This window comes from Mastigoproctus giganteus, chromosome 8 (genome assembly GCF_048544385.1).
Source record: "Mastigoproctus giganteus isolate SK-2022 chromosome 8, ASM4854438v1, whole genome shotgun sequence".
NCBI classification, from domain to species: domain Eukaryota; kingdom Metazoa; phylum Arthropoda; class Arachnida; order Uropygi; family Thelyphonidae; genus Mastigoproctus; species Mastigoproctus giganteus.
Window position 1 is genome coordinate 208127553 of NC_143582.1, and position 25824 is coordinate 208153376.

General features: G+C 37.0%; 1 protein-coding gene and 1 long non-coding RNA gene across 3 annotated transcripts in view; one reads left to right on the forward strand and one right to left on the reverse strand.

Annotated features, from left to right (window-relative positions):
- LOC150082232 (uncharacterized) overlaps window positions 1-25824 on the reverse strand; it is a 1008282-nt gene that overhangs the window by 650765 nt on the left and 331693 nt on the right. Inside the window, exon 39 of the mRNA XM_090379191.1 lies at window positions 6692-6722. Within this exon, the coding sequence (XP_090235317.1) occupies window positions 6692-6722 (31 nt within the window). The remainder of the gene's footprint in view (window positions 1-6691; window positions 6723-25824) is intronic.
- Window positions 18409-25824, forward strand: part of LOC150082233 (uncharacterized) — a 90588-nt gene continuing 83172 nt past the window's right edge. For both annotated transcript variants that reach the window (XR_016547266.1, XR_016547265.1), the window contains exon 1: window positions 18409-18601. This is a non-coding gene — a long non-coding RNA (uncharacterized LOC150082233). The remainder of the gene's footprint in view (window positions 18602-25824) is intronic.

Sequence of the window (25824 nt, forward strand, 5' to 3'; positions counted from 1 at the left end):
TCTACATACAAACATAGTCATGTAACGATTTCCTGAGCCAAAGCTCTTAACGGGATTTGAACCCAGACCAGTTCTTTAATGGTGTAGAAGGATAATCATTGTGCTACCACCGAGAGCCTATTTGAAGCAGTGCATAACCGCTACTAACAATTTTATATTAATTAAATAATTTCAGTTAGAGTAGACGAAGGAGAAATTTTATTTGCTTTCATAAACAATATCTTACAAAAGCTGTTGATCTCTGATCCTTTGTGAATTTGAAGCTTAAGAAATCAAAGCGTGATCTATCGAAGCTGATAGTAAAGAATTCAAGCCCCAGTGTCCTAGTGCTAAGGAAACCCTGACTCCACGAAATGAAATAAGTAAAATACAACCAACAAACCTGTTGATTGTTAAATCTGTAGAATCATTCCTTTTGACTCACTGAATTTATAAATTCATCATTCTTAAGTTTGCGCAGAGATATGTAGTTTAAAAAGTCGTGTAACTATGAAAACAGAAACAATCAAATCAAGAGAAAACCATGTAATGAAATAAATGGCATTTAGCCTTCCAGGAAGCTACTTTTCGATTATTTATAACAAAGGCATTTTGATATTATTCGTAGTAATTGGTTTGTTGTGTTCAGTTATTCTCCGTTATTACTGCACAGATCTTAAAAAACAGAACATTTAATCTTTTGTAAAGTGATCCAAAACACGAAAGATTAACCGAATTTACCGTGCCCTTAGTACAGTGGATGAGTGGTGTCGAGAAACGAGAAGAAAATTATTAACATTACACCTAAATTTATGAAATATAATTTTCGGGAATTGCAAGGCATATGGAGAAAGACTGCTTTAAATATAAAAAAGAAGAAATTACTGAAAATTAGTTTGGTAAGCTCAATGAATTCTTGTTGACTTGCAGTTCAAAAAAAATGGCATATGTTCTGTTTTTCAACTGGTATTTGGCAATTCAGGACAATGCTCATGGAAATATCTGTAGAAAAGGAATAAAGAGGAAACTGAACGTCTGTGTGACAGCGAGTGCAATAATCCAGTATGGGAAGAGGGAGGAAATAAGTGATTAAACTAACATAATTTTTTTCTAAATAGAATCGAGGAATTATCATTATTATTATTGTTCTTATATTATTTCTCCCTGATTAGGGGATTCCATTCCGTGACGGGTACTGCTACCAAGTACACAGGGTGGTTGTAATGTCTGGTGTTACAGTTGGTCGAGGACTCTCTGACTATCTAACATGTGTTCAGGATTGCGACTTTATGGAGTTCCTTGTAGGTGTTCTCTGGGAGACCTATTGCTGCTAGGCTGCTATGTAGGGTCTTTGGCACCATACCGGTGGTCGACACGATGATCGGGATGGTCGTTACTTCTTGCATATACCGCATCTCCTTGACCTCATGTCTCAGGTTTGTGTACTTCGTAATTTTTTCCTCATGGGTTTTCTGGACATTGCTAGTGTTGGGCACCGCTATGTCAATCAGGTAGATAGCCTTTTTCCATCTTGTCCACAAGGGTTAATGTCGTGTCTGTTGTGCGGGATGGTCTTATTCGTTATTATGGCGCGGTCCCAGTACAGCTTGTAGGTTAGGGTCTCTAATACTGCCTGGGGTTCGTACTTGTAGTATGGTACACTTTCTTTGGTCAACTGGTATTTCCTCTCTAGCTTCTGATGTATTATCTTGGCTACCTGGTCGTGTCTATGAATGTACTCAGTCTGGGTGATCGCCTTGCACTCCGCGGTGATGTGTTGGATCGTTTCTGAAGCCAGGTGGTATCATGGACATGTGTCATCTGACATTCCGGGCTCCTTTGCGATGTATTTCCTATAGTTTCTAGTGTTGATTGCCTGGTCTTGGATGGTCAGCATGAATCCTTCAGTCCCGGGGAAGAGCGTCCCGCTTGTGAGCCATGCATTGGAAGCAGTATTATCGATGTGATCTTGATGGAGGTCATTGTAGTGTCTGCCATGGAGTGCCTTCTTTGCCCATCTTTCTAGCTTCGTTTCTTGTGCCGTCTTGGCGGGAGGGGGCTCCTCGCTTAGGCTGAGTGGGGTATACCACTTATCAATCTTCCTTATGGCCTGGTGGAGTGGTGCTGTGTTGTTCTCGAAGTAATCCTTCAGGTTAACTATTGCTGTTTTCTGTTGCTCTATCAGGCTTCTTCCTCCCTATTATTATTATTATTATTATTAGCCATATGGTGCAAGGAAGCCTGGGGCTTATGCTGCATCAGCCAAAAAAAATTTCTGAATTACCCTGAGAGAGAGAGAGAGAGAGAGAGAGAGAGAGAGAGAGAGTCAGAAGTAGAAGGGAATCACCAAGAAAGAGAAGAATAATGATATCCAGCTCAGAATCCTGGGTGTGCCAAGCCCATACTCACCAGATGTGAGCCTCTGGGGTATTTAGGGGAATTGTCATTGTCCTAGATGTAAGAAAAACATTACAAAGGTAGTTCAGATTTAGGATTTCTATGAGTTAATAGTGTTCGGAAGGAAAGAGATTAGCCTAACTTTTTAGATACTCGAGATCGTTATTCCCAGTATTTAAAAAGACCAAAAAAAGAAATTTAGACCTGTCTAGGCAATTTATGATCAAAAGAAAGTATCGATTAAAAAATACTTCTTAGGAGATAATGTTGTTGTTATTTTGTTTTTAGGAGCATTAGCAACTAAGGCCATATTGCCCCGGGGATATGCGGTGGTCATTCCCTGACCTTTCAGCATCCTCCGTATTTGGTGGATCACGGGCTCGAACCCCGGTCTAATCAAGAATTAATGAAATAAATGGCATTTAGCCTTCCAAGAAGCTAATTCTCAATTATTTACGACAAAGACATTTTAAACAACAACTCATCTACAAGTTAGGCCATAGTGTACCACTGCGAGCTCATGGGTAGATTTATATGTTTTGCGGGATGAAAAACCCGGAATAACTCATAGAGAAACCCTACTCCATCTACCCGCCTGAGATCAGCTAACTCCAATCTAGATTAAAGAGGCTTTATAAATTCCTAATCCGGAAAGGAATCGAATTCTCTCCAAATCAGTGACAAGTGGTGAAATCACTATACTGTTACGGAGTAGTTTAGAAGTTACAATTTAAGAAGATATTCGAGAAGTAATCACAGATTATACACTAGTATACATGACTACTGTGGCTCTATAATGGATATAAATAATTGGAATATTCAGTGGAGTATCCGAATGGGAATTATAATCCCATAAGACACACCTACTTTACTTCTAGCAATATGAATGTGAAAATGTTGAAGAGAACAAAGATCATATCAAAGTGTATATAAAATACGTCTGTATATCTTATTCAACTTAGGAGTTATTTTGAATTTACTAATATTAGTTGAACCCCTATATAAATAACTTGTAGGGAAAGAAGAGAAAAGAGACTGTCTCCAAAGAAGCCGAAACCCTTCTCCTTTTAGATCTGATCTTTAGCAAGAATCACAACAGATCAAATTAAGGAATTCATAAGTAGGCCCTCACGATGTTTAATACCTGTCAGATAATAACGAAAAAAATTGAGCAAACAGATCAACTGCGATTTGTAACCCTAAATATGTATAAATACCTTTGTCAGGAAGTTTTAAATGCGAGTGGTTATGAACACCTGTATGGTTTTATAAGTACGCTGCATCATAGTCGCAGAGATAATGCAGCTGAAGACAGCGCAACTTTTCAATTGCAGATGGATACTCCATAAGTTGCACGTCATTGCACACACACGATAGCGAGTAAGAAGGAGTTACTACACACTTAGAGTCATAACACGAACCTCTTAGAAATGTCCCTATCGACCATAGGCTGGTGAATCAGCTTTACAGTACCATGTAGACTGATGTAACAAATTCCATTGCATTACCAAAAAAAAAAATACCAAAGAACAACCTTATCCATCATGTGTATGATGTCCATAAATTGCGTGTATTCTTTGGTTGGTTTGTCTGTACATGACAGTTGTCATGTGCTGCTGAACTAAAAACTCGAGTTTCTAGGAGGGGGGGGAAGACTAACTCAGCCACTGAGTGAAGAAAGCTCCTAAAAGTTCCTCACATCATTGACGGGATTCGAACCCGGACATTCTTCACACTGTGTGAAGAGGACAGTGATTATAAACACTGTACTACCGTGCGGACATTGCAATTCGATAGACGGAATAGTTTAGTTTTTTTTTTTTTTTTTTTTATATAAACTCCAAATACGAGAGGTATTAGAACCTATAGTAGTACCATGCTTGGGTTGGAGGTTGAGAAGACGAAAGAAGATATTTGTTGACATTGGACTTGAACTTCTGTAAACTGTAATTTTCAGGAAATTCGTATGAAGGAAGGTTGTTCCAGAAAACGGCAGTTGACAATAAACAAGGAAGATGAAAAGTTAGTTCTATGAGTTTGAAGTTGGACAGTAAATGGATGTTGGCTGGTGGCGGCACGTGTTCGGACTGTTTTGAAAGAGAGAGCGGCAATTATAGAAGCCAATTCATAAGAACAGTGCCCATGGAAGTATCTATAGAAGAGGCATGCAGCAGAAACAGTACGTCTATGAGACAGCGAGTGGAGACTCTGTTAGAGATGAATCATTAATTAACCTAACTGCTCTCTTCTGAATGGAATCAAGAAGCTTGAGAGAGGTTTTGGGGGCACCACCCCAGATGTGGGAACAATATTCCATGGCAGGGCGGATTTGCGATTTATACAGAGTGAGTAGCTGTTTGGAAGAAAAGTAACGCAGAGAGCGAAAGAGAAAACCAAGTTTTTTAGATGCAAAGGAAGCAATATTTGTAACGTGCTTGTGCCAAGAGAGATTAGAATTCAGGGTAATCTCCAAAAGAGATATATCATTTTGCATAGAAATCGGAGTGTCACTAGAGATAAGCATAGAAGCAGAAGAATCCTTTTTTGCGATATATACGACAAGACTGGGTTTTAGAAGGGTTGAAATCAACTAAGTTGTCTTTACCCCACTGGAGAATTACCTGAAGATCGGCATTTAAGAAATTGGTAGCAGATTTTCGAGAAGTTGAAGCTGATTGAGCAGGACAAGGTTTCTCAAAATGGAAAGTGGAATGCAATATGCCATCATCGGCAAAACTATGGATAGGATTTACAATCCATGGAAGAAGGTCATTAATATACAAGAGGAAAAGAGTGGGGGAAAGAACTGAACCTTGGGGGACACCGGCATTAGTGTAGAAGTTAGAAGACAGAGAGCCATCTACCATCACCCCCAGTGAGCGATCAGAGAGAAAACTGGATAACCAATTACTAAAAACAGTTCCTAAACGATAGTCAAACACAGAACATGATGCTTAGAAAATAGAAAACCATCTTAATATTTATTATAGCCGGTGACCGCCTGAATTAATACAATTAGGCCAAAATATATTATTTCCTTTCCTAGCTTTATTCAGCTATAAAACTCTTCAAACTATGCAACGAACATGATGAAATGAGTTGGGTTTAGAATAAGTGCACATTATTGTATAAAAACTAAACTTCCAGGAGAAAAAAAGGATCTGTAAACAAAAAGTTTTCCTCTTGTCCAAACTGGAATCGAACACACGTTTTCTACTCGATGTGGAAAACTGATTCAAAAAATTATTCAAATATTTTATCATTTTTATTATGTTAGCCAAGATAACAATTAAACAGAGCAGATAAAAAAATAAAGTTTTATATGAAAAATAAATGGTTTATTAAAAGTTGAAGTATACAAGACAACACTATTCCTTGCTGTACAAATCATAGCAAACAACTTTTGGCGAGATTAAGAAAGAAGTGTACTGAAGTACAATAACCGTCCTTGGACCAGTTTGCAGCCCGGAAAACTTCTAATTGGGGAAGGGGGGGGAATTAAAGTAGGGTAGGTTCGTTAACTTTTATCAAAATATTGATAGAGAAGCAGAACCAATAATATTTGTTCTGCCATTAAAGCCAAACCGTCATTTAACAATATAATTTTATATTCCCGATATATAAACAGTATACGAGTTGATTATAAAAAAACATTTTCATTTTAGTGCATGAAAATATAAAAGCTTGTTATTTTTCTTATTATAAAGTTAATAATAAACTCATGCATAAATCATCAATCAAAATAGCAATTACATTAACACCAGATTATTTTTAAGTACGTAATTCAATTACAATCGTATTCCGCGTTTCTCTAATTTCTTGTGCGCCATTACCGAAAGGTGCTCCATCTATCGGAAAAGTGGGTTACGCTTCTTTTTTTTCTTTTCTTTTCTATTTGAATTTTCTTTTAACTAGGTATTGAATCTACGCCAGAACAAGGGTTAATGATGGCGACCAACATTCTTCAACAGCCAACTCATAACGATGAAGGGGTGGTAAAAAATGCACGAGCCAGAAGCCTTTTTTTTTAATGACATGATTTAGAAATAGTTGTTTATCTGATTATATCATTATTTTTTTAAAGAAAAAAAAATGAGAGTCGTTTAACTGATTGCTCTGATGTGTTCGGAATACGTATGAACAATGACAATTTATAAGTTGAACCAGAAATGTCAGCATCATGAACGATCTGAAATAAGTTTTCAGTGCTAATTCGTAACTTAACTTACAAACTTTCTCAACATTATTTTATAGCCAAATTATCAAATGAATTATTTCGTTTATGATAAAAAAAAAATAACAATGCATAACTTACGTCGTAGGCGGTTGGATTACCATTCCCTGGTCTAAAAGAAAAGAAATAAAAGCCAATCAGATTTTTATATTAATATTTAATACCTTATTCAATATGAATAAAACATAGTCACAGTCCAATAAGGACTAATTTTTACAGTCAAATAATTAAGATAAAAATTTAAGAAGCACAAAAAGCGATACTGTTTTATTTTTTTTTAATTTATACTGTTAAAATTTATTATAAAACAAACGCATATTATGCAAAATAGAAAATGTCCTTCAGCATAACTGCAATATAACTGCTAATTTTAATAATTGTAAATCAAACGCAGCTAGCGAATATTATTTAATATATAGAATACAATATATGTGATATAACAAAAATTACGAATTTTTGTATTAGTGGATACGGGTAGATGAGCTGTCTTTTTTTTTTTTTTTTTTTTAGCAGAAAGTGGTTCTTGATAAATACAAATGTTAATTACAAATAATTACAATTATATTATAAGATAACAGTAAAGATAATTGTTCAATATGCATAAAATAACATAATATGACATTTAAAAATTTTAGCTTCTATTTAAAGACGAGCAAAGATACGCATCACGATAAGTGTTATTTACTTAGCTTTGTAAGGTACAGTTAGGGTAAAAAAAAAATGCATATTTTTCAAGAAAATATGCAGTTTTTTTCATTTTAAAGCAGCGTGAATGGAAAAAAAGAATTTCACACAATTTTAATTGTAAAAACAACTTTATTGTCATATGTAAAAGTGAAATTTTCAGCAACTTTTTTTCAATTTTTATTTATTTTCTGTAGTATCCTGTTAAGCAGCAGTAGTAGTAGCAGAAGCAGGAGGGTCGATAGGTTTGTAGCATCTCTAACTTTCAGCAAGGCAACGTTAAATATTCCGATTTTTGCGGCGGTAAAAAAAGCAAACATCGGGCAGTTTTTCTAATTACACTTCTGGACATCAAATATTAAGCGTATTTTTTCAAAAATTCCGACTTACCGGTTTACTTTGCATAGGCCTGGAGATTCGAACTAAAACTATCTATGCGCAGCAAGACGAGCGTGGTTCCATACCAAAATCCAACTAACAGAAGGATATATGCCTGCAGGGCATGCGCAATTAACGAGCCAACACCAATCTGTCCCAAACAGGCACAACTATTTTTAGTGTCCCGACTTGGCCGTGGTTATAGATCGGTTTACAAGAGCCCATTTTTGGAGCACGATCCCTCCCATCACAACCCACCTCCCCCTTTCACAGAAACTGAGTCTATGCATCCACTTCCCTAATCTCTCCTACACTCTAGCTAACATCACTTTCAGACAGTATGAAGATAACACCGAAATGTCTATCTGAGTAACTTTCTCAATATTCGTTTGTAACAACCTTACAATTTAAAATCATATAATTGCAACAACTTCGCTTCGTTCTTTCACCATTATTTTCTGTTCGAGGGTTTCGTTCATGATTCATGTTTAATTCTTTTTAAATATTTGATCCCAATGCTGTACGATCGCCATACTGTTGATTCAGACCCCAACTTTAGACTGCAAAGTTTAAGTTGGAGTAAGGATGTTGTACAGTGGTGAGAAAACTGAGTATCTAAGAATCTGGCGCCTTAGAAACAGTGCACTATAGTTGCCAAAATCGGTGAGCTAAAAAACAAAGTATTTTGTACATATTTTGTCGTCTAGCAAAGGAAATATTCACGTACTTTGTCTGAATGTGTTTTGTTTCCTGCTGCTACTCGTGACTTACTAAAGTATTTTTAGAAAGTTAGAAATATTTCTTTTATTGCAACGAAAATACTATACAGGAAAGATGGGTTGGTCGCCTTAATCAATACATAATAAAGCAAATTATTTTTATTAAACTGCATCAATAATCGACGAAACTAATCAAACAACGTAAAAGCAATGGATTCCATTAAAATAAACACCACCAGTGTATAATTTAATCTTTTCAGGAACTGTTTCTCATTCATTTATTGTTATTTGGGTTTTTGAGGATATTTTGAGAAGCGAAAATCTCTTCATCGATGAATAATCAACAGAGAGAGGGAGAGAGATATATGAACTAGCATAATGATCTCGGCTTTGGCCAGTTGAGTGTAATTCAACATTAGTCTGTCGGCCTTGAACTTCAATTCAAGTACTGCTTGAAAGGGTTGGATGCACTCCTTTGAATGTAGCCAAGGTGACAAAATGACTGGCGCTTTTTTCTAGGGAGGTATCGAGCAAAGAAACTTCACAGTGGAAAATTAATGCATTACTATACTTAAACACGGTACATTAGCATGTAATGTTAGTATTAGTAAGGCAACGAAGCAGTTTTTCTATAAATAAATAAATAATTAATAATAAAGCAGAATATTCATATTATTCCCATTCCCACAAGATTATCCATCTAATTCCGCTTTAAACTTAGCCAGATTCGCCTTTGCCACGTTGGTAGGCAACTTATTCCAGTGTTTGACAACCCGTTGCCATAGGTGAACTTCATGAGATCCGATCTTCTGTTAATTCCCTAAGATTTTATATTATTTGTGCTTTTTAGATAATATTGTCTCACCTACGAGAGAAAACATCCTTCCTCATTCATTCTGCTCATCCCTCATTCAGCGACTTATACTCTTCAATCAGATCTACCTTTATATGTCTAGTTTTGAAAATTTGTAATCCAGACATTCTAAGCCGTTCTTCATATGTATAGATTTGCACTCATCACTGATCTGGTAGCCTTTCTTTAAACCTTCTCAGGAAATTCTGTTTTTTATGTGCGGTTTCCAGACCTGAATACAATATTCTAAATGAGGTCTAATCACCGTCTTATATAGAGGACTAATGACATCCTTCTCCTTCCTAACAAAGGGCCTATAAACCATGAACAGGACACCATGTACTTTCTAAGCTGTCGTTTACATTGAAAATTTCATGTGAATAGTCACTCTATACCAATTACTTCGTCATCTGGTAAAGAGTGAAAGTTGACATCTCTCATATATAGTCTGCGCGGTCAGTACAGTGGCTATAATCATCGTCCTCCCCCACACCGGCCGTCTATGGTCCGGATCTGAATCCCTCAATGAGGCGAGTAACTTTTTATGGTGTTTTTTTTTTTTTCACTCCGTGACTTAGTTAGCCGGTCTCAGGTGTGGTCAGATAGCAAAGTTTTTTCACCCCGGAAACTCTGATTTTTTTTGTTCAGCAAAACAAACAAATCGACCAGAGACCACATGCAATTTATGGACATATTACACATGGGTAGATGAGTTCATTCTCGGGTGGCCCTAATATGACATTTTTTTTAATCTCTCACATATATTTTCTTTTTTTACCCTATCTCTTATATATATATTTATCATCACTTTTTCCTATATCTTTTACAACTATAATACCAATATGAATTGCATTCTTGCTTATAAAAACATATATTTTTATTGTTAACAGCAGTCTATCAATTATACTGGACTTCAGGAGAATTTGACCCTGAAATCCAACATAATTGCTAAAACGACTCTCTAACAGTTTTGAGCAGAATTACTATAGTTGTATGTAGATCAACGGCTGCTATACGTGTGACCTAATTCCCACCGTCCGGACCATCTATTTTACTAGGAATCGGTCCACAGAGATTTAACTTTTCAATTCTCCATTTCAAAATCTTCCGACTATTAGAGCTGGTACCTGAGCAATTTCAATTCGCTTATGCTGTGGTCCGTAACGCGCAATAGGCCGAAGTTCGCCAATAAGATTCATCATGATTCCAGCTATCGACAGCCTCTTGCCATTTTTTTTTTCTCATTCTCCTCAGCTGCATCTTTTTTATTTCATCTTATTCACTGTATTACATGACAATTTTTAATTCGCTATTAACTACTGTTAAACACTACCTTTCTCTGTTACCGCTAGATAAGCTTTCTAGCGGTAATAGGACAGGCCCGTCTGCAAGGCCACACAGGCTTATCCTAGCTACAATATGCACACTTTAAAACTACAGGGTAATTCAAAAAGTACTTTACAATTCCGTGAGTGTATAGAAATTTATTCAGGAGACTTATATAATTTATTGAACTGTCATATTGTAGCAAAAAACGTCAAGTTTTACCTAGAACAGTCATTTTGGTTCGATGTGACTGTCATTGGTGATACGGCAGACATCCCATCTGAACTCAATTTCCTCCCAGACGCGACGTAACATATCCGGCGTAACTTCTGTAACTGCGGCAGTGATTTTAGTTTTGAACTCGGCAAGATTGGTAGGTAAAGATGGAACAAACACTCAATCTTTAATGAAACTCCATAGAAGAAAGTCTAGAGGTGTCAAATCTGGAGAACGAGGTGGCCATGCTACGGCCCTGCTCGACCAATCCACCGACCTGGGAAACGGTTATTGAGGAATTCCCTTACGAAGATAATCGACGAAGATGACCACGAAGGACGCTTTCACTTTCAGCAAGGCAGAGCACCTCCTCACTACCTGACGGAGGTAGTGAAGAGGTGCTCACAAAACTAAAATCACTGCCGCCGTTACAGAAGTTACGCCGGATATGTTACATCGCGTTTGGGAGTTCAGATGGGATGTCTGCCGTATCACCAATGGCAGTCACTGAATAAATTTCTATATACTTACGAAGTTGTCAAGTCCTTTTTGAACCACCCTGTATATCTTCACTGAAAATCAAACCGCCAACTCCGCTCTACACACTCACTAGTTCCATACACGTATTGTTGGAAAAATTGCATATGTTTTTAATTAATATTAAAATCTTTGTATTTAATAACTTCTCTTTACACATTCGAAATCATCCAAAGAAAACTTACTTTTGGTGGGCTGCCTTTTCCTATTATACTTTCGGTGGGCTGCCCTTTCCTATAAGTTGACAACTCAAATCGTAATTATTCAAATATCTTTCTTTACAGCTCTTTTCAAAACGGTCAGCTTCTCTTAATATCTACCCTGTCTGCGCGGTAGCACAGTGGCATTGTAGCCCTCCTTCCCACATCGGGTGGAAAAGGACCAAATTCGAATCCCGTCAATGACGCGAGGAACTGTTATGAGCTGAATTTGTCGGGCTCAGGCGTAGATAGCAAGGTTCTCCCCCTCCCCCCCGAAACTCTGGTTTTTCGTTCAGCAAATTAGCATTAGCATTAGCATTAGTAGAGGCATTTGATGCAAGAAAGCAAGCTTATGCAGCATCAGCCAAAAAAAAAAAAAAAAAAAACCCACTTCCACTTCACCCCTCTGTTCGTTCAAAATACCTGTCCAGCTGAGCCTTAAACTTATTTAGGCTATCAACCTCCACCACAAGGGATGGCAGTCTGTTCCACCAACCAACCACCCGCTGGCTAAAGGCAAATTTCCGCACGTCTATCCTACATCTGTCTTTCCTCAATTTGAATTTATGCCCTCTCAGGTGATTTTTCTGAGCTAGAGGAAGAATCCCATCAGCATTGAGCATGCTTAAACCATTCAAGGCTTTATACACCTCTATCAGATCACCTCGCTGGTGCCTAGTCTCCAGACACTGTAATTTGCAAAACTTAAGCCTTTCTTCGTAAGAGCACCCCTTTGTTCCATTCACTAATCTTGTTGCCCTTCTCTGTACTCGTTCCAGCAGCTCTACATCCTTCTTGAAATGAGGCCTCCAGACCTGTATACAGTACTCTAGGTGTGGCCTGACCATTGCCTTATACAATGGAATAATCACCTCCTTATCCCTGCTGGAAAAATTCCTGTATATCATTGACAATACTCCATGAGCTACTCTTGCAGCCCGTCTGCACTGCTCAGAGAACTTCATATCTGCCTGCACAATCACCCCCAAGTCCCTTTCATTCTCTACCACTGTCAGTGTAGTACCACAGAGTTGATACGTTGCTCTGGGGTTGCTGTTTCCCATGTGTAGTACTTTACATTTGTCAATGTTAAACTTCATTTGCCACCTCTCAGCCCATCTGCTCAACCTTTCCAGATCCTGTTGCAGCAGCATAGTGTCAGTAGTGTCCTTGACAACCCTGCCAACCTTTGTATCATCTGCAAACTTGGACATTAAGCTTGATATACCATCATCAATATCATTTATAAATACAGAAAACAACAATGGACCCAACACTGAGCCCTGAGGGACTCCACTAATAACATTAATCCACGATGAGCAGTGTCCATTGATTACCACTCTCTGTCTTCTCCCCCTCAACCACCCCTTTATCCATAGCAGCAATTTGCCTCCAATGTCACACTGCTCCAATTTGTGTAGCAGTCTTCCATGTGCAACAGTATCAAAAGCCTTTCTAATTTCTAAGATCCAAGTATATAATATCAAAGTTATTCCCTGCATCCAGTTCTTTTGTGACTGCATCATAGTATCCAATCAAGTTGGTCAGGCAAGACTTCCCCTTAACAAAACCATGCTGTGTCTGAGCTATAACTGAAGTCTTGTCTAAATGATCCTGCAGTGCTTCTTTAACCAGTGCCTCCATTAATTTTCCTGGAACAGAAGTTAAGCTCACAGGTCTATAATTACTTGTGTCAGCCTTTGATCCTCCTTTGTGAATTGGGGTCACATTTGCACATTTCCAGTCTATGGGTACCTCCCCTGAGTCCAAGGAAGCTCTCATAATTATGGCTAAGGGTTTGCTTACTTCCTTTGCTGCCTCCTTTAATATAACTGGATAGATCCCATCCACCCCGGGTGCCTTTCTTGTGTTTATCTTCAACAGTTTCTCCTCCACTTTACTCCCAGTTATTTCAAGATTCTGTAGCTTACTGCTAGAGTTGAATACACCTCTGGCATTCCCTTTGCTGAATAACTCCTCATGTGTGAATGTCGATGCAAAATATTCATTTAGTTTGTTAGCTACCTGAGCAGGATCATCAACACTTGACCCATCAATATCAAGTGGACCAATCTGATTCATCTCCTTCCTTCTAGAGTTTACATAAGTAAAGAACTCTTTGCTGTTTTTCTTTGCATCCCTTGCCAAGGATTTCTCGTAATCTGCCTTCGCCTGCCTAACCTCCTTTGTTGGTTGCATATCAACTTGTATCTATCATAGGCTTCTGTGTCATGTGTTAATTTGTAAGTATCCCATGCATTTTTCTTCTCTGCCATATGCCTCATTAGTTCATCTGACATCCATTTTGGCCTAAACCTTGAACAATATTTCTTAGTTGGTATGTAAAGCCTAATAGCTTCCAAGATAAGTTCTTTGAATGCTTCCCATTTTGAATTTGCTGTTGGTAACATCATCAGTTGGTCCCACTGTATAGAATTCAAATACTGTCTCAGTCCATCGTAGTCGCCTTTACGAAAGCAATAACCCTTCCCTTTACCCCTAATGGTAGTTACCTCTTTGAGTAAATCCCACTTCAGCACACTGTGATCACTGCCACCTAGTGGTTCATTTATCTGCAGATTCTTAATGCATGAAGAATCACTGCTGATAATCAAATCAAGAGTATTACTCCCTCTAGTTGCCTCCCGAACATGCTGATGTAGAAAACAATCATCCAATAAATCCACAAAAGCTCTGCTAGTGCGTGAGTAACCAGCCCCCAAATTCCAGTCAATATCTGGGAAATTAAAATCTCCCATTATAAGACTCTGATTTACTGGCCCACTCTATTTCCCTGTACAGTTCCTTATTATACTCATCAGAGTCATTAGGCCTATAGCACACTCCTACTCTCAATTTTGATCTCCCAATGCTTATGTCACACCAAACTGACTCAACACTGCACTGTCCAGCGATGTCGACTGGCTTCACTTCCTTGGTTTTTATGTGTTTCTTAACTAATAGCATAACCCCTCCCCCCTTCCTATCCTGTCTATCCTTTCTGTAGACGTTGTACTCCCCAAATTGCAGTTCTGCATCCCTTATATCTGTGTGACACCACGTCTCTGATATCCCAACAATATCTGCCTTTGATGTTTTGAGCAATACCTCAAATTCATCAAATTTATTTACTAAACTCCTAGCATTGGTGTACACGCAAGTATACCTGCACCTGTTTCTATTCTTAGCTACCCTAACACAACCCATGTGTTTACTTGTACCGCAATGGCTCCCAGCAGTCTCTGAAATACCATGCATCTTGTTTTTCAGGCTTCTGCTCATTCTAATAGAAGCAGTGCAAGAATCTCTTTCACCTCTGCCAGTGGCTACTGTCAATCTATTGGTCTTTGTCTCCCAGCAAGCTAGCAGTTTTCCGACCCACCTAACACTGCCTCGATAGCATCAGCAAATATTCTTGCACCCTTTCTATTTAAGTGTATCCCATCCCTGTAGAAGCAATCTCTCCTGTTAACAAGTACAGTCCAGGCTGAAAAAAATTCTACCCCTTGAGCCTTGCACAATCTTTCCAGGGCCGAATTGATCGACAAGGCTCTCATCATATACTCCCTCCTATCGTGTCTGGGCAGAATTGCAGACACTTTCAAATTCAACCCTAATTCTCGGCTTTTGTTCAACAGTGACCTGTACTTGTTAAGTAATTCTGCCGGCCTCCTACTCTTAATATTATTAGTGCCAACGTGTACAACTATATCACCTTTTGTGCCCTTAAAAGATGATATTCGCTCTACAACGTCATCAACCTTTGCCCCTGGCAGACATACCCTGGTCCTGTTCCACCTATCTTTTTTACAAAGCATGTTCCCCGTTTCCCTGACAATAGAGTCACCAACAACTACTAGTTCCTTCGGGACCAGCGCATTCTGCCTTGGGGGTTGTCTCTGTGTCACGCGATGCCCAAGTGCAAGCTCTGGCGTTGATGTGGGCAGCTGAGAGCTTGATGGGCCCCTCAATTTAGTTTCTTCGAGGGCATCCACCCTGTCCTTCAAGCTCTCATATAGGCCCACAAGAACGCCGAGTTGTTGCCTGATATCGATACCCTCCTTGCATCGCGCACATACAAAGACATCCCCCTTGGCAGTATCATGTCCCGTACCCGATTGCTCTGCAAACATCAAGCAAACAGTGCATTTTATAAGGCTGTGAGTCAGAGGACAACTGCCCCCCTCAGTTCTGCTCTGACCCACAGCGCTTCCATTAGCTTGAGCCTTTTGCTTTGCTGCTCTGGTTTTAGTCATGGTTCTATTAATTTATTAATTAATTATAATTAATTATGTTATGTTATTAATTATGTTAAATATAATTAATTATATTACGTTTGTAATCTAAGTCGTTATATGTATTTATTTAAACGTACAATTTAACTGCTAACGAAGTTCAACTAACGCTATCTTGACCAGAGAATTGACCAGAGAACACAGACGCAATTCACAAACATAATAAACACACTTGGACAGATGAACGTATGTTCCGGTTAGCCACAGTGTGACATTTTTTTAAATGTTTACCCACTTCGGCCTATATTTCCAAGCTGATCGCTTGGTCAAGCCTGTTTTATGTCCGATGCACTAAGCCGCCCTGTTATACGCCTATTCCTAAGGAGCTATCTCTAGCTGTCCTAATAGCTTTTTAAAGTGGTTCTAGAGAGTTCTGTTTTGTTTTCTTTACTTAATCCTATATATTTTTTTTTTATGAAAACCCCAAACACGAAAGGTATCAAAACCTATAGTACTTAGCCGTGCATGGGTTGAAGGAGAAGTATGGGGTGGAGGGGGGTGCCGGAAACTTTGCTCTAGAGACTAAACATGGGTTTCACCACTTCAAGCCTCCAATAAGCATGTTGCTGACTTAAAGTTTAACCTGGCCGGTTCCGTTATTTGTTTGGTTGTTCACGTTAATCCAAGCCTAAATCCTCCAATACAGATATACACACATAATAATAATTTATTTTTTCATTGCTACTACCACATAAAAATAAATTTGTAAAATTAGATTTCACAGATCGAAATGAAATTCTTCATCTTGTGCCCTCTCGAGCAGAACAATAGCTATAATCATTGTATTCCCACATCGGATGGAAAAGGCCTGGGTCACAATCTCGTCAATGACGCCAGAAATTATTATGGTCCCGTTTCACAATGCAGCCGATATTATTCGGTCTCAGATGAAGGTTGCATGGTTCTCCTAGAAATACGGGTTTTTTTGTTCAGCAAACAGCAAGTCGACCGACGGATACACGCAGTTAACAATATACTGACGTATCATAGCCTTAGTTGCCTTGGCGCTTAACGCACACCTAAAATAACCTACATTTCGTATGTCTAAATAATCACAACTACGTTAGCATTATTAATCAAATTCATTTTATGTGTCTACAATGCTCTTGGCATTACGGTATAGAACAATTAAGCCTTGTACTTTATTATCTCTGCCAACCCTAATAGCTTTCACTTTTATAAAACCAAATATTCTAGATAAGCCACTTTCAAAATTAATTAAAGGGATAAATAAACATGTGAAATTTAATAACATTCAGCAGTTCACAGCCTTATTTATTGAATTATTTATCTGAAATAGAACGTTTAAGTCTAATGGAAAAATAATATTTTTTAGTTATCCATATTTTGTATATGCGAATATAGTGATTTTTATAATTATCTGAAACGCTTTATCTTACAAAATCAAAACCAAAAGATTTATCATATGCGCAGTAAATAATAAACGTACATTTTGACAATTTTTAGCAGTCATACAGACGGATAAATGTCTTTATTGTCTCAATAAACGAATCTTAGCACTTCCGAAATGCCTTTACTGAATTTTAACGTTAAATACTTTCCAACGTGTATGTGAATTATTTTTAATTCAATAATAAAAGATTTAAACAGCCTACTGACAACATTAAATAAATAAATAAATAAATAATAATATCAATAAAATTTTAATTAATTATTATAAACTGTTTTAAAATTGGAGTAAGGGAATGAGACTCCTTTGGAGTCTCACTCCCTTACTCCAATTTTAAAACAATTCGTAATATTCAATTTTACTCCAAATTTAAAACAATTCGCAATTTTCTTAACTGTAAGCCTCTTTTGGAGCCTCACTCCCTTACTCCAATTTTAAAACAATTTGTAATTTTCAATTTTACTCCAAATTTAAAACAATTCGCAATTTTCTTAACTGTGAGATTCCTTTGGAGTGAGACTCCAAAGGAGTCTCACGGTTAAGAAAACTTTCGCTTCGCTGTTTACAAAGGAAACAGCGAAAACTCCAAGAGACAAAAATAGTAGGAAACTCCGGATGTCATTTTTATTCTGCCGATTTTTTAAAACTTATTTTCCAAAAAAATCCGTAACAGCAGAAAAAATTGAGATCAGAAATTATTTTACCAAAACAGTTCATTATAAACAAGAGTAGGTCTTTAATTTTTTAATAAAAATCAAATAAAATAAGATATTTTTGTTTCTTTAGAAATGCTAAAGACGCACTTGGCTATTTTTAAGGAGTATTTTGCAAAAACTGATTCAAAAGCCAATAATAACTGCCTCAAAACATTTTGAAATACTGCAGTCGGATATTAATAAAAGAGCAACAAGTAATGTAAATTTATTTCGATAACTCATTCCTGGAGAGGGAAAAAAAATTATTTTCGCAAGACCTGAATAGCGAAGTGTAGTCAGTTGTCACACTTCGTCAGTAACCTAAAATGGACATTGCGCATCAAATGAAGTGTTTCCTAAGTAACCGCAAAAACTTCGAGAAACTGCGTCAGAAAATGGTTTCACAGGACAGCACGCCATGACAAACTACGAATATTTCTTTTTTTCTCTCTTTCCGTTACTTGGCAGCTGCAGCAGCATCAGGGAAAGAAGACAGATTCCTGAACTTTGCTCTCGTGCTGTATGGTACAGAAGAGAATCTTATTGTCATTTTTGTTATATTCATAAGATCACTTATGAATCCACTGGAATATTTTAATTTATTTTCGAGTGCAAAAAAGACGACTGACACTCTGGCATGGAGGGCGCTGTTGTTGCTGCAAGCGCCATTACAAAAGGTTTTTATTTTAGATTTTATTTGACTATTTTTGTGAAATATTTTGAAAAACTAAAATTTGGATTTCTTTTATTAGTCAAATAGATTAATTACGTTTTTTATTTGTTTATTTTTTGAACTTAAAGGTGTTTATGTATTTTAGGATTTAAGGGAAATTTATTATTTTTAATAAGAACTTTAAATAATAATTTTGCAATGCGTAATTATTTTCAATTAATTTATAAAAACATGAATTATACTTTTTTCCCTCCTAAAATGTTCAAGTACATTTATTCATTACTTGTTCGTAAAAGCGTACCATTACTCAAACATGGTTCGATAATTAAGGCATTCCTACGAAACCCATGCAAAAATTTCTTCATGTTAATAATTTATATTATTATTACAATTACAAAATTCAAAATTAAGAGCGACTTTCCAGAAAAAAAAATTTAATACGTTAATAGGGAGGTCATTTAATATGATATTCAATATAATAGATTAAATTATCGCATATTCTTTTTGTGTTAATGAAAATCTGCAATTGCTTCCGCAATGAAAATCCATTTTATCTTATTTCCAAGATATAAAACCTTGCTTAAACAATTTCCGGAGACTGACTTTTCGACACTGCTCTGGTCAAGTGTCTTGGATGTACTGCATTGGTATTGCTTCATGAATGTCCCCTACCCACTTCTCAAAAAAAAAAAAGTCTTTCTGTATAAGAGGTTTCCGCGATCCATACAACTATTTCGCCAATTATTACAGTTCTTCAGTGGGCGGAACCAAGTCATTCAGTGGTCGACGTGGAGCAACAGTATGTGAAACGTAGGGATGAGAAAGTTTCAAGATGTTCAGACTGTTACTCACTGAAAGTTCCCTTTTGAATTTAGTGGGGGAGGTTACTCTCTAAAGAGTTAGAAATGATTGGAGAAAGCTGTTAAGGATGGTAGAATCACCTGCTTTTGAAGAAAGGAAAATTTCTAAATTTCTTTTTAGGAATGAAGTCACCAAGTTCGTAGTTCAGTACCAGGAGGAACTCATGGAAGTGGCGTAGCAAGAGATGAACCGTGGGAGGATCCTTAAATAACAAGTTGAATCAAGGGTTGTCTCACCGAGGTTTATAAATACCTTCGTGAGCAACTCTTAATTCAGCGCTGGACATAAGTAAAATAGAAAAATTAACAAGAGCTGGAACTTTTGTTTCACCTAATGACTGTTGTTTTTAGTCTGGAAGTAAAGCAAAGTTTTTCTTCAAATTTTTCAGTTGGAGTTAGACAATTTAATAAAATACAATAGGCCTATAGACATTATTTTATCCTGCACTTGACATTAAAAAGTCATATTGAGGAAAGACAGTTGTATAATAGATGTGCGGAAGTTTGCCTTTAGCTAGCGTATAGTTGATTACTGGAACAGACTTCCATCTGTTGTTGTGGAAGTTGATAGCTTAAATAAATTTAAGGCTGAACTAGACAAATATTTGGAGTGACCAGATGGGTGAAATGGGAAGGGTTTTTTTGGCTGATGCTATATAAGCTTGCTTTCTTGCATCATATGCCTCAACTAATGCTAATGCTAATATTACGTGGGTGATTAAAATGAAAATTGCGAAGTTTCTGGTTAATAACAAATACAAAAATTAGAGTCTATTCTGGTACATTGTGTCCTTAAAATTTTATGAGCTCATGCACTGCTGCATCTGCTGATGTCTTAAAAAGACTACAAAATGGTGGCGACAGTAAAGCCACACATAAAGATTTAGATGCATTCTGTAACACTCGATAAGAGCGTTAAAGGAAAAAAAAAAAAAAAACAAGGAGGGGAAAAAAGGGAAATAAGAGGTTTGTGTTTTTGCAATACAATGCCAGTACTAAAAATCTGCCACTCCTATTGTTGCAGTATAGCTTGGACATTATTTATTTAGTATATAACTCTAACACAACGTACAGTTTGCATTAAAATATTGATGGGTTAAAAATGTGTGCATCCTTTCAATAATGTGATTATATTAAAGTTCTTAAGCCTCAGATTTACTTCCCTTGCGAAGCCTCCAGGGTTCAGAAACATGTACAAATTTATTTTATTTATAATTTGTTATTTATTATTATAAATTTATTATTTTGCCTACGCTAAGCTATATTTAGAATTTAAAATTTTCTTTTAAGTTTTAATTTACCCTAAGTAAGATGGAAAACCAGCGCAACATTTAAATATACTTTATTCCTTCACTATTTTTATTTTATCTTCTGAATCTGACCGAATATAAAATATCTTAATTAAACGCAAGAAGTTTATTCTTATAGGAGGTTAGCATGAATTGATATAAAGCATAGGTTACGCTTCCAGGCGATCTGGAAAAAATAGCAACACAATTTTTAAACAATCGACATAGAAAAAAAATTAATAACGTAAATTATATTATATAAAAATATATATGTGCTTAACCTTTAATGTCCGCAGTAGCTGGGTTGTCAAACGCCCGGTATAGTATTACGTGCGTTTGAGCTGACCGTGGTTATAGTCCACGTTCTAAATAACATATTCTTGTATTCTCATATCTTCTCCACTCATCTAACCCTAAATGACCAGCCCGGACTTAAGGTCCGACTTAGCAGTAATCAATCACGAGAATGTAGTGGCGCACGCGTTTGAGTGGACAATGGTTCAAATTCATGTGACTGCCAAATATATACATATTTTTAAAATGAAAACTCCAAACACAATAGGTATTAAAATATGTAGTACTTTGTACCGTGCTTGGGTTGAAGGGTGAGAAGATGAAAGAAGATACCTGTTGACATTAGACTTGAATTTCTATAGATTGTAATTTTCAGGAAATACGTGTGAAGAGGAGGTTGTTCCAGAAAACAGATGTTGAAGGAATAGCATTAGCATTAGTACAGGCCTTTGATGCAAGAAAGCAAGCTTATGCAGCATCAGCCAAAAAAAAAAAAAACCCACTTCCACTTCACCCCTCTGTTCGTTCAAAATACCTGTCCAGCTGAGCCTTAAACTTATTTAGGCTATCAACCTCCACCACAAGGGATGGAAGTCTGTTCCACCAACCAACCACCCGCTGGCTAAAGGCAAATTTCCGCACGTCTATCCTACATCTGTCTTTCCTCAATTTGAATCTATGCCCTCTCAGGTGATTATTCTGAGCTAGAGGAAGAATCCCATCAGCATTGAGCATGCTCAAACCATTCAAGGCTTTATACACCTCTATCAGATCACCTCGCTGGTGCCTAGTCTCCAGACACTGTAATTTGCAAAACTTAAGCCTTTCTTCGTAAGAGCACCCCTTTGTTCCATTCACTAATCTTGTTGCCCTTCTCTGTACTCGTTCCAGCAGCTCTACATCTTTCTTGAAATGAGGCCTTCAGACCTGTATACAGTACTCTAGGTGTGGCCTGACCATTGCCTTATACAAGGGAATAATCACCTCCTTATCCCTGCTGGAAAAATTCCTGTATATCATTGACAATACTCCATGAGCTACTCTTGCAGCCTGTCTGCACTGCTCAGAGAACTTCATATCCGCTGCACAACCACCCCCAAGTCCCTTTCATTCTCTACCACTGTCAGTGTAGTACCACAGAGTTGATACGTTGCTCTGGGGTTGCTGTTTCCCATGTGTAGTACTTTACATTTGTCAATGTTAAACTTCATTTGCCACCTCTCAGCCTCAATAAATGAGGAAAAATAAAATTGGCTCTGTGAGTTTGAAGTTGGACAGTAAAAGGCTGCTGACTTTTTCCGCACGTGTTCAGACTGGTTTTGGAAGAGAGAGAAAGGGAATTATAGAAGCCAATTTAGAAAAACAATGTCCATGGAAGTACCTATAGAAAAGGTATGCAGCAGAAATAGAACACTTGTAAGACAGAGAATAGAGATAGAGACTTTGTAAGAGATGGGTCAGTAATTAACCCTACTGCCCTCTTTTGGATGGAGTCCAGAAGCTTGAGAGAGGTTATGGGGGCATCGCCCCAGATGCAGGAGCAATATTCCATGGTAGGGCGGATTTGATATTTTTACAGAGTGAATAGCTGCTTACGAAAAAGTAACGTCGAAAACGTAAAGAGAAAAGCAGTTTCTTAGATGCAGAGAAAGCAATATTTGTGATCTGCTTATGCAAAGACAGATTAGAAGTCAGGGTAATCCCTAATAGAGATATGTGATCTTGTTTATAAATCTGAGTGCAGTCGAAGATAAGCATAGGAGCAGAAGAATTTTTTTTTGCGAGATATAAGACAGGACTGGGTTTTAGATTAATTGAAATGAACTAAGTTATCTTTGCCTCACTGGAAAATTACCTGGAGATCAGCATTGAAGGAATTGGTAGTGGATATCCTAGAAGTAGAAGCTGTTTGTGCAGGACAAGGTTTCTCAAACTGGAAAGTGGAATGCAGTGCGCTATCATCAGAAAAACTATGGATAGGATTTCTAATCAAAAGAAGAAGATCCTTGATATACAAGATTAAAAGAATGGGAGAAAGAAGTGAATCTTAGGGAACACCAACAGTATTGAAGAAGTTAGAAGACAAAATGCCGTCTACCATTACCCGCAGTGTGCAATCAGGGAGAAAGCTGGATATCCGATTACAAAAAACAGTTTGCAAACCATAAAATGGAAGCTTATTTAGAAGACCTTTATTCCAAACACCAACAAAAAGCATTTAAAATATCTAGAGGAACTGTTTAAATGTCACCAAAATTTTCCACTGAATTTGTCTATAGACGGGAATCATAAGCCAATAATATATCAACAGTAGTTCGAAACTGACGGAATCTATACTGGCGATCATTGATCAGGTGGAAAGTTTCTAGATAGTTTATTCATCTTCAAAATAATTGCAAACTGTTCTGACTTGTTTGGTAGTGCCAGTGAATAAACAGATCGGATTTTTTTTCTTTATTGATAATGTAATAAATATATAGGAAGCGTTACTCTGGGAGGGGTGATTTATTGATGGGAGAGTTAGATGCAGAGGAAGTAAATTCAGTAGGAGGTAGAAACTGGCTTAAAGAACTGTGTGATTGAAAGTTGCTTATCTTTCTTTTTAAAGGATGAAGCAAAAACTTTTTTCATTGGAAACATTTTTGCTTCATCCTTTAAATGATAAGCAACTCTCTACTTGAGGTAATAACTGAGGCTGTTAACTGAGGTAATAAATAGGTCTTGCGGCTTGGAGCCCATTAGATGATGGAGAGAAGGAGAAGTCATAATACCAACAGCCAAAACACCAAATGGGTTAAAGTGTAGACGTTTTCAATTGTTGGTACAATTGAAAACGTCATTCTAAATACAATTGTATTTTGGCTTTGTGACCTATTTGGCGTTTTGGCTGTTGGTATTATGAAAGATGTCAATTAGGGTAATAAAAGTACAGGATGGACACAAAGTGCACATACATAAGCAAAAGCATGTTCTCTAACGATTTATTTTTTGCAATTGATCCGTATATTTTGAGGGAAACATTGATCATATGGTATATCTGAAGGTGTTTAAAACATGGTTCGTTTTACAATTGAGTGTGAGGAATCTCGAATCAAGATGTACCCTCTTTTGAAAGATAGTGAGCATGATGCAGTAGCGTAACATGCAAAAACATGCTTTTCAAATAATTTTACGAAGTAATTACCCCAATTGTCCCCCTTCTACGGATCAGTCCTTGTATCTAAATGCACATCAATGGAAAAGAATCTGATATGATATGGCTGCCAAGTACGACTTGACAACATGAGATAATTCACTTTAGGGGTTGTGAAGAACATTTCTAGCTGCTTTTTATGGTATACAGCCTTCGACTTGGAAGAAAATATCTAAAAGAATATGGGCAAGAATCAAACAATGTACAATAAATGGAGAACAACATGTAATTTCATTCCATATAGACTTTGAAGAACCGTTTTTAAATGCTTTATTTATAATCTAAACAATAAAGGTTGTCTAACCTATATTATTCCATTACACTAGAAAGGCTAAGAGTTTGGAAACCACAAGGACCTGAATACCTATGTTTAATTTTCAAAAAGATATATTGGAAAGAAATTTATTCCGAATAATGGAAGTCTGAGTACAGCTAGAAAAGTTAGAAAACACAAACAGGCATATATATTTGCTTATAAACTAATGCTAAGAGTATAGTTCTTAAATCTAACGAGTTAAAAGCATTGATTAAATCATCAAATGCTGACATTATGGGTAAGAAACATGGTAAGATTGATATTGGGGATTCAGAATTCGTATATGCCGATTAAAATGTGTGCAGAAAATATCCTGACAGACATAACAGAAGGGGATAAACATGGTAATGCTCTGATATTAGGGATGTAGAATTCGAATATGGTGATTATGTGTACAGAAAATCCTGGCAGACATAACAGAAGGGAGCGAGAGGAGAGATGCTTTTAGTTAGTTAGGAAGAAAGTCTTAAAACCGTACAACCAGTAAACACAAGTTTCCTGTATAATTAGAGTGAATCTTGCAGCATAAACAATTGGAAAACAAATATGAGAGTAGGAGTCTATTATAGGCTAAATGGATGTCCTGACAAACAGAGTGGGCCAACAAGACAGTGTCTCACCATGGGAAATTTTAATTTTGGAACTCATGGGGTGGCAGCTTGCTGGACGACTGTTTTTTAACAGCAACAAGAGGCAACAAGAGAAAGCAATTCTTGATCTGGTTATCAGTAGTGATTGATTGATCATATTAGGAATCTTCAAGTAAAGGAACCATTAGGTGGCAGTTATCATAGTTATATCAGAAAAGCCACAGTTTTAGATAGTTATCATAGTGCATTGAGGTGGGATTTATTCAGAGAAAACTGCTGAGGGTAAAGAGAGGAGAATTTGAACTCGGTGGGACCAACATGTTAAAAAATGTAAATGGCAAAAATGCCATTGAAATGGAAAAAATGTAAATGTAAAAAGAGTTCAGAGAGGTAATCAGAGGCACCGAAGCACTTTATATCAACTCAGAGATAATACTGAAGAAGATTTAGACGAAAATGAAAGTGAGATGAACTGCTGAGCTTAGTATAAAAGAGAATAAAAATGCATGGATGATTATAAATTGTCGGGGTATACAGTCAGCTTAATAGAGTTATTTAACATGTTGGGCAAGTCAAGGCAGATTATGCGAAGTGTTTGGCTCACAATGGAAAGAAACTTACCAAGGAACTCTTTGAGTAAGTTAACACTAGAAGGAAAGGGTTGAATAAATTGGTCCACTGGATA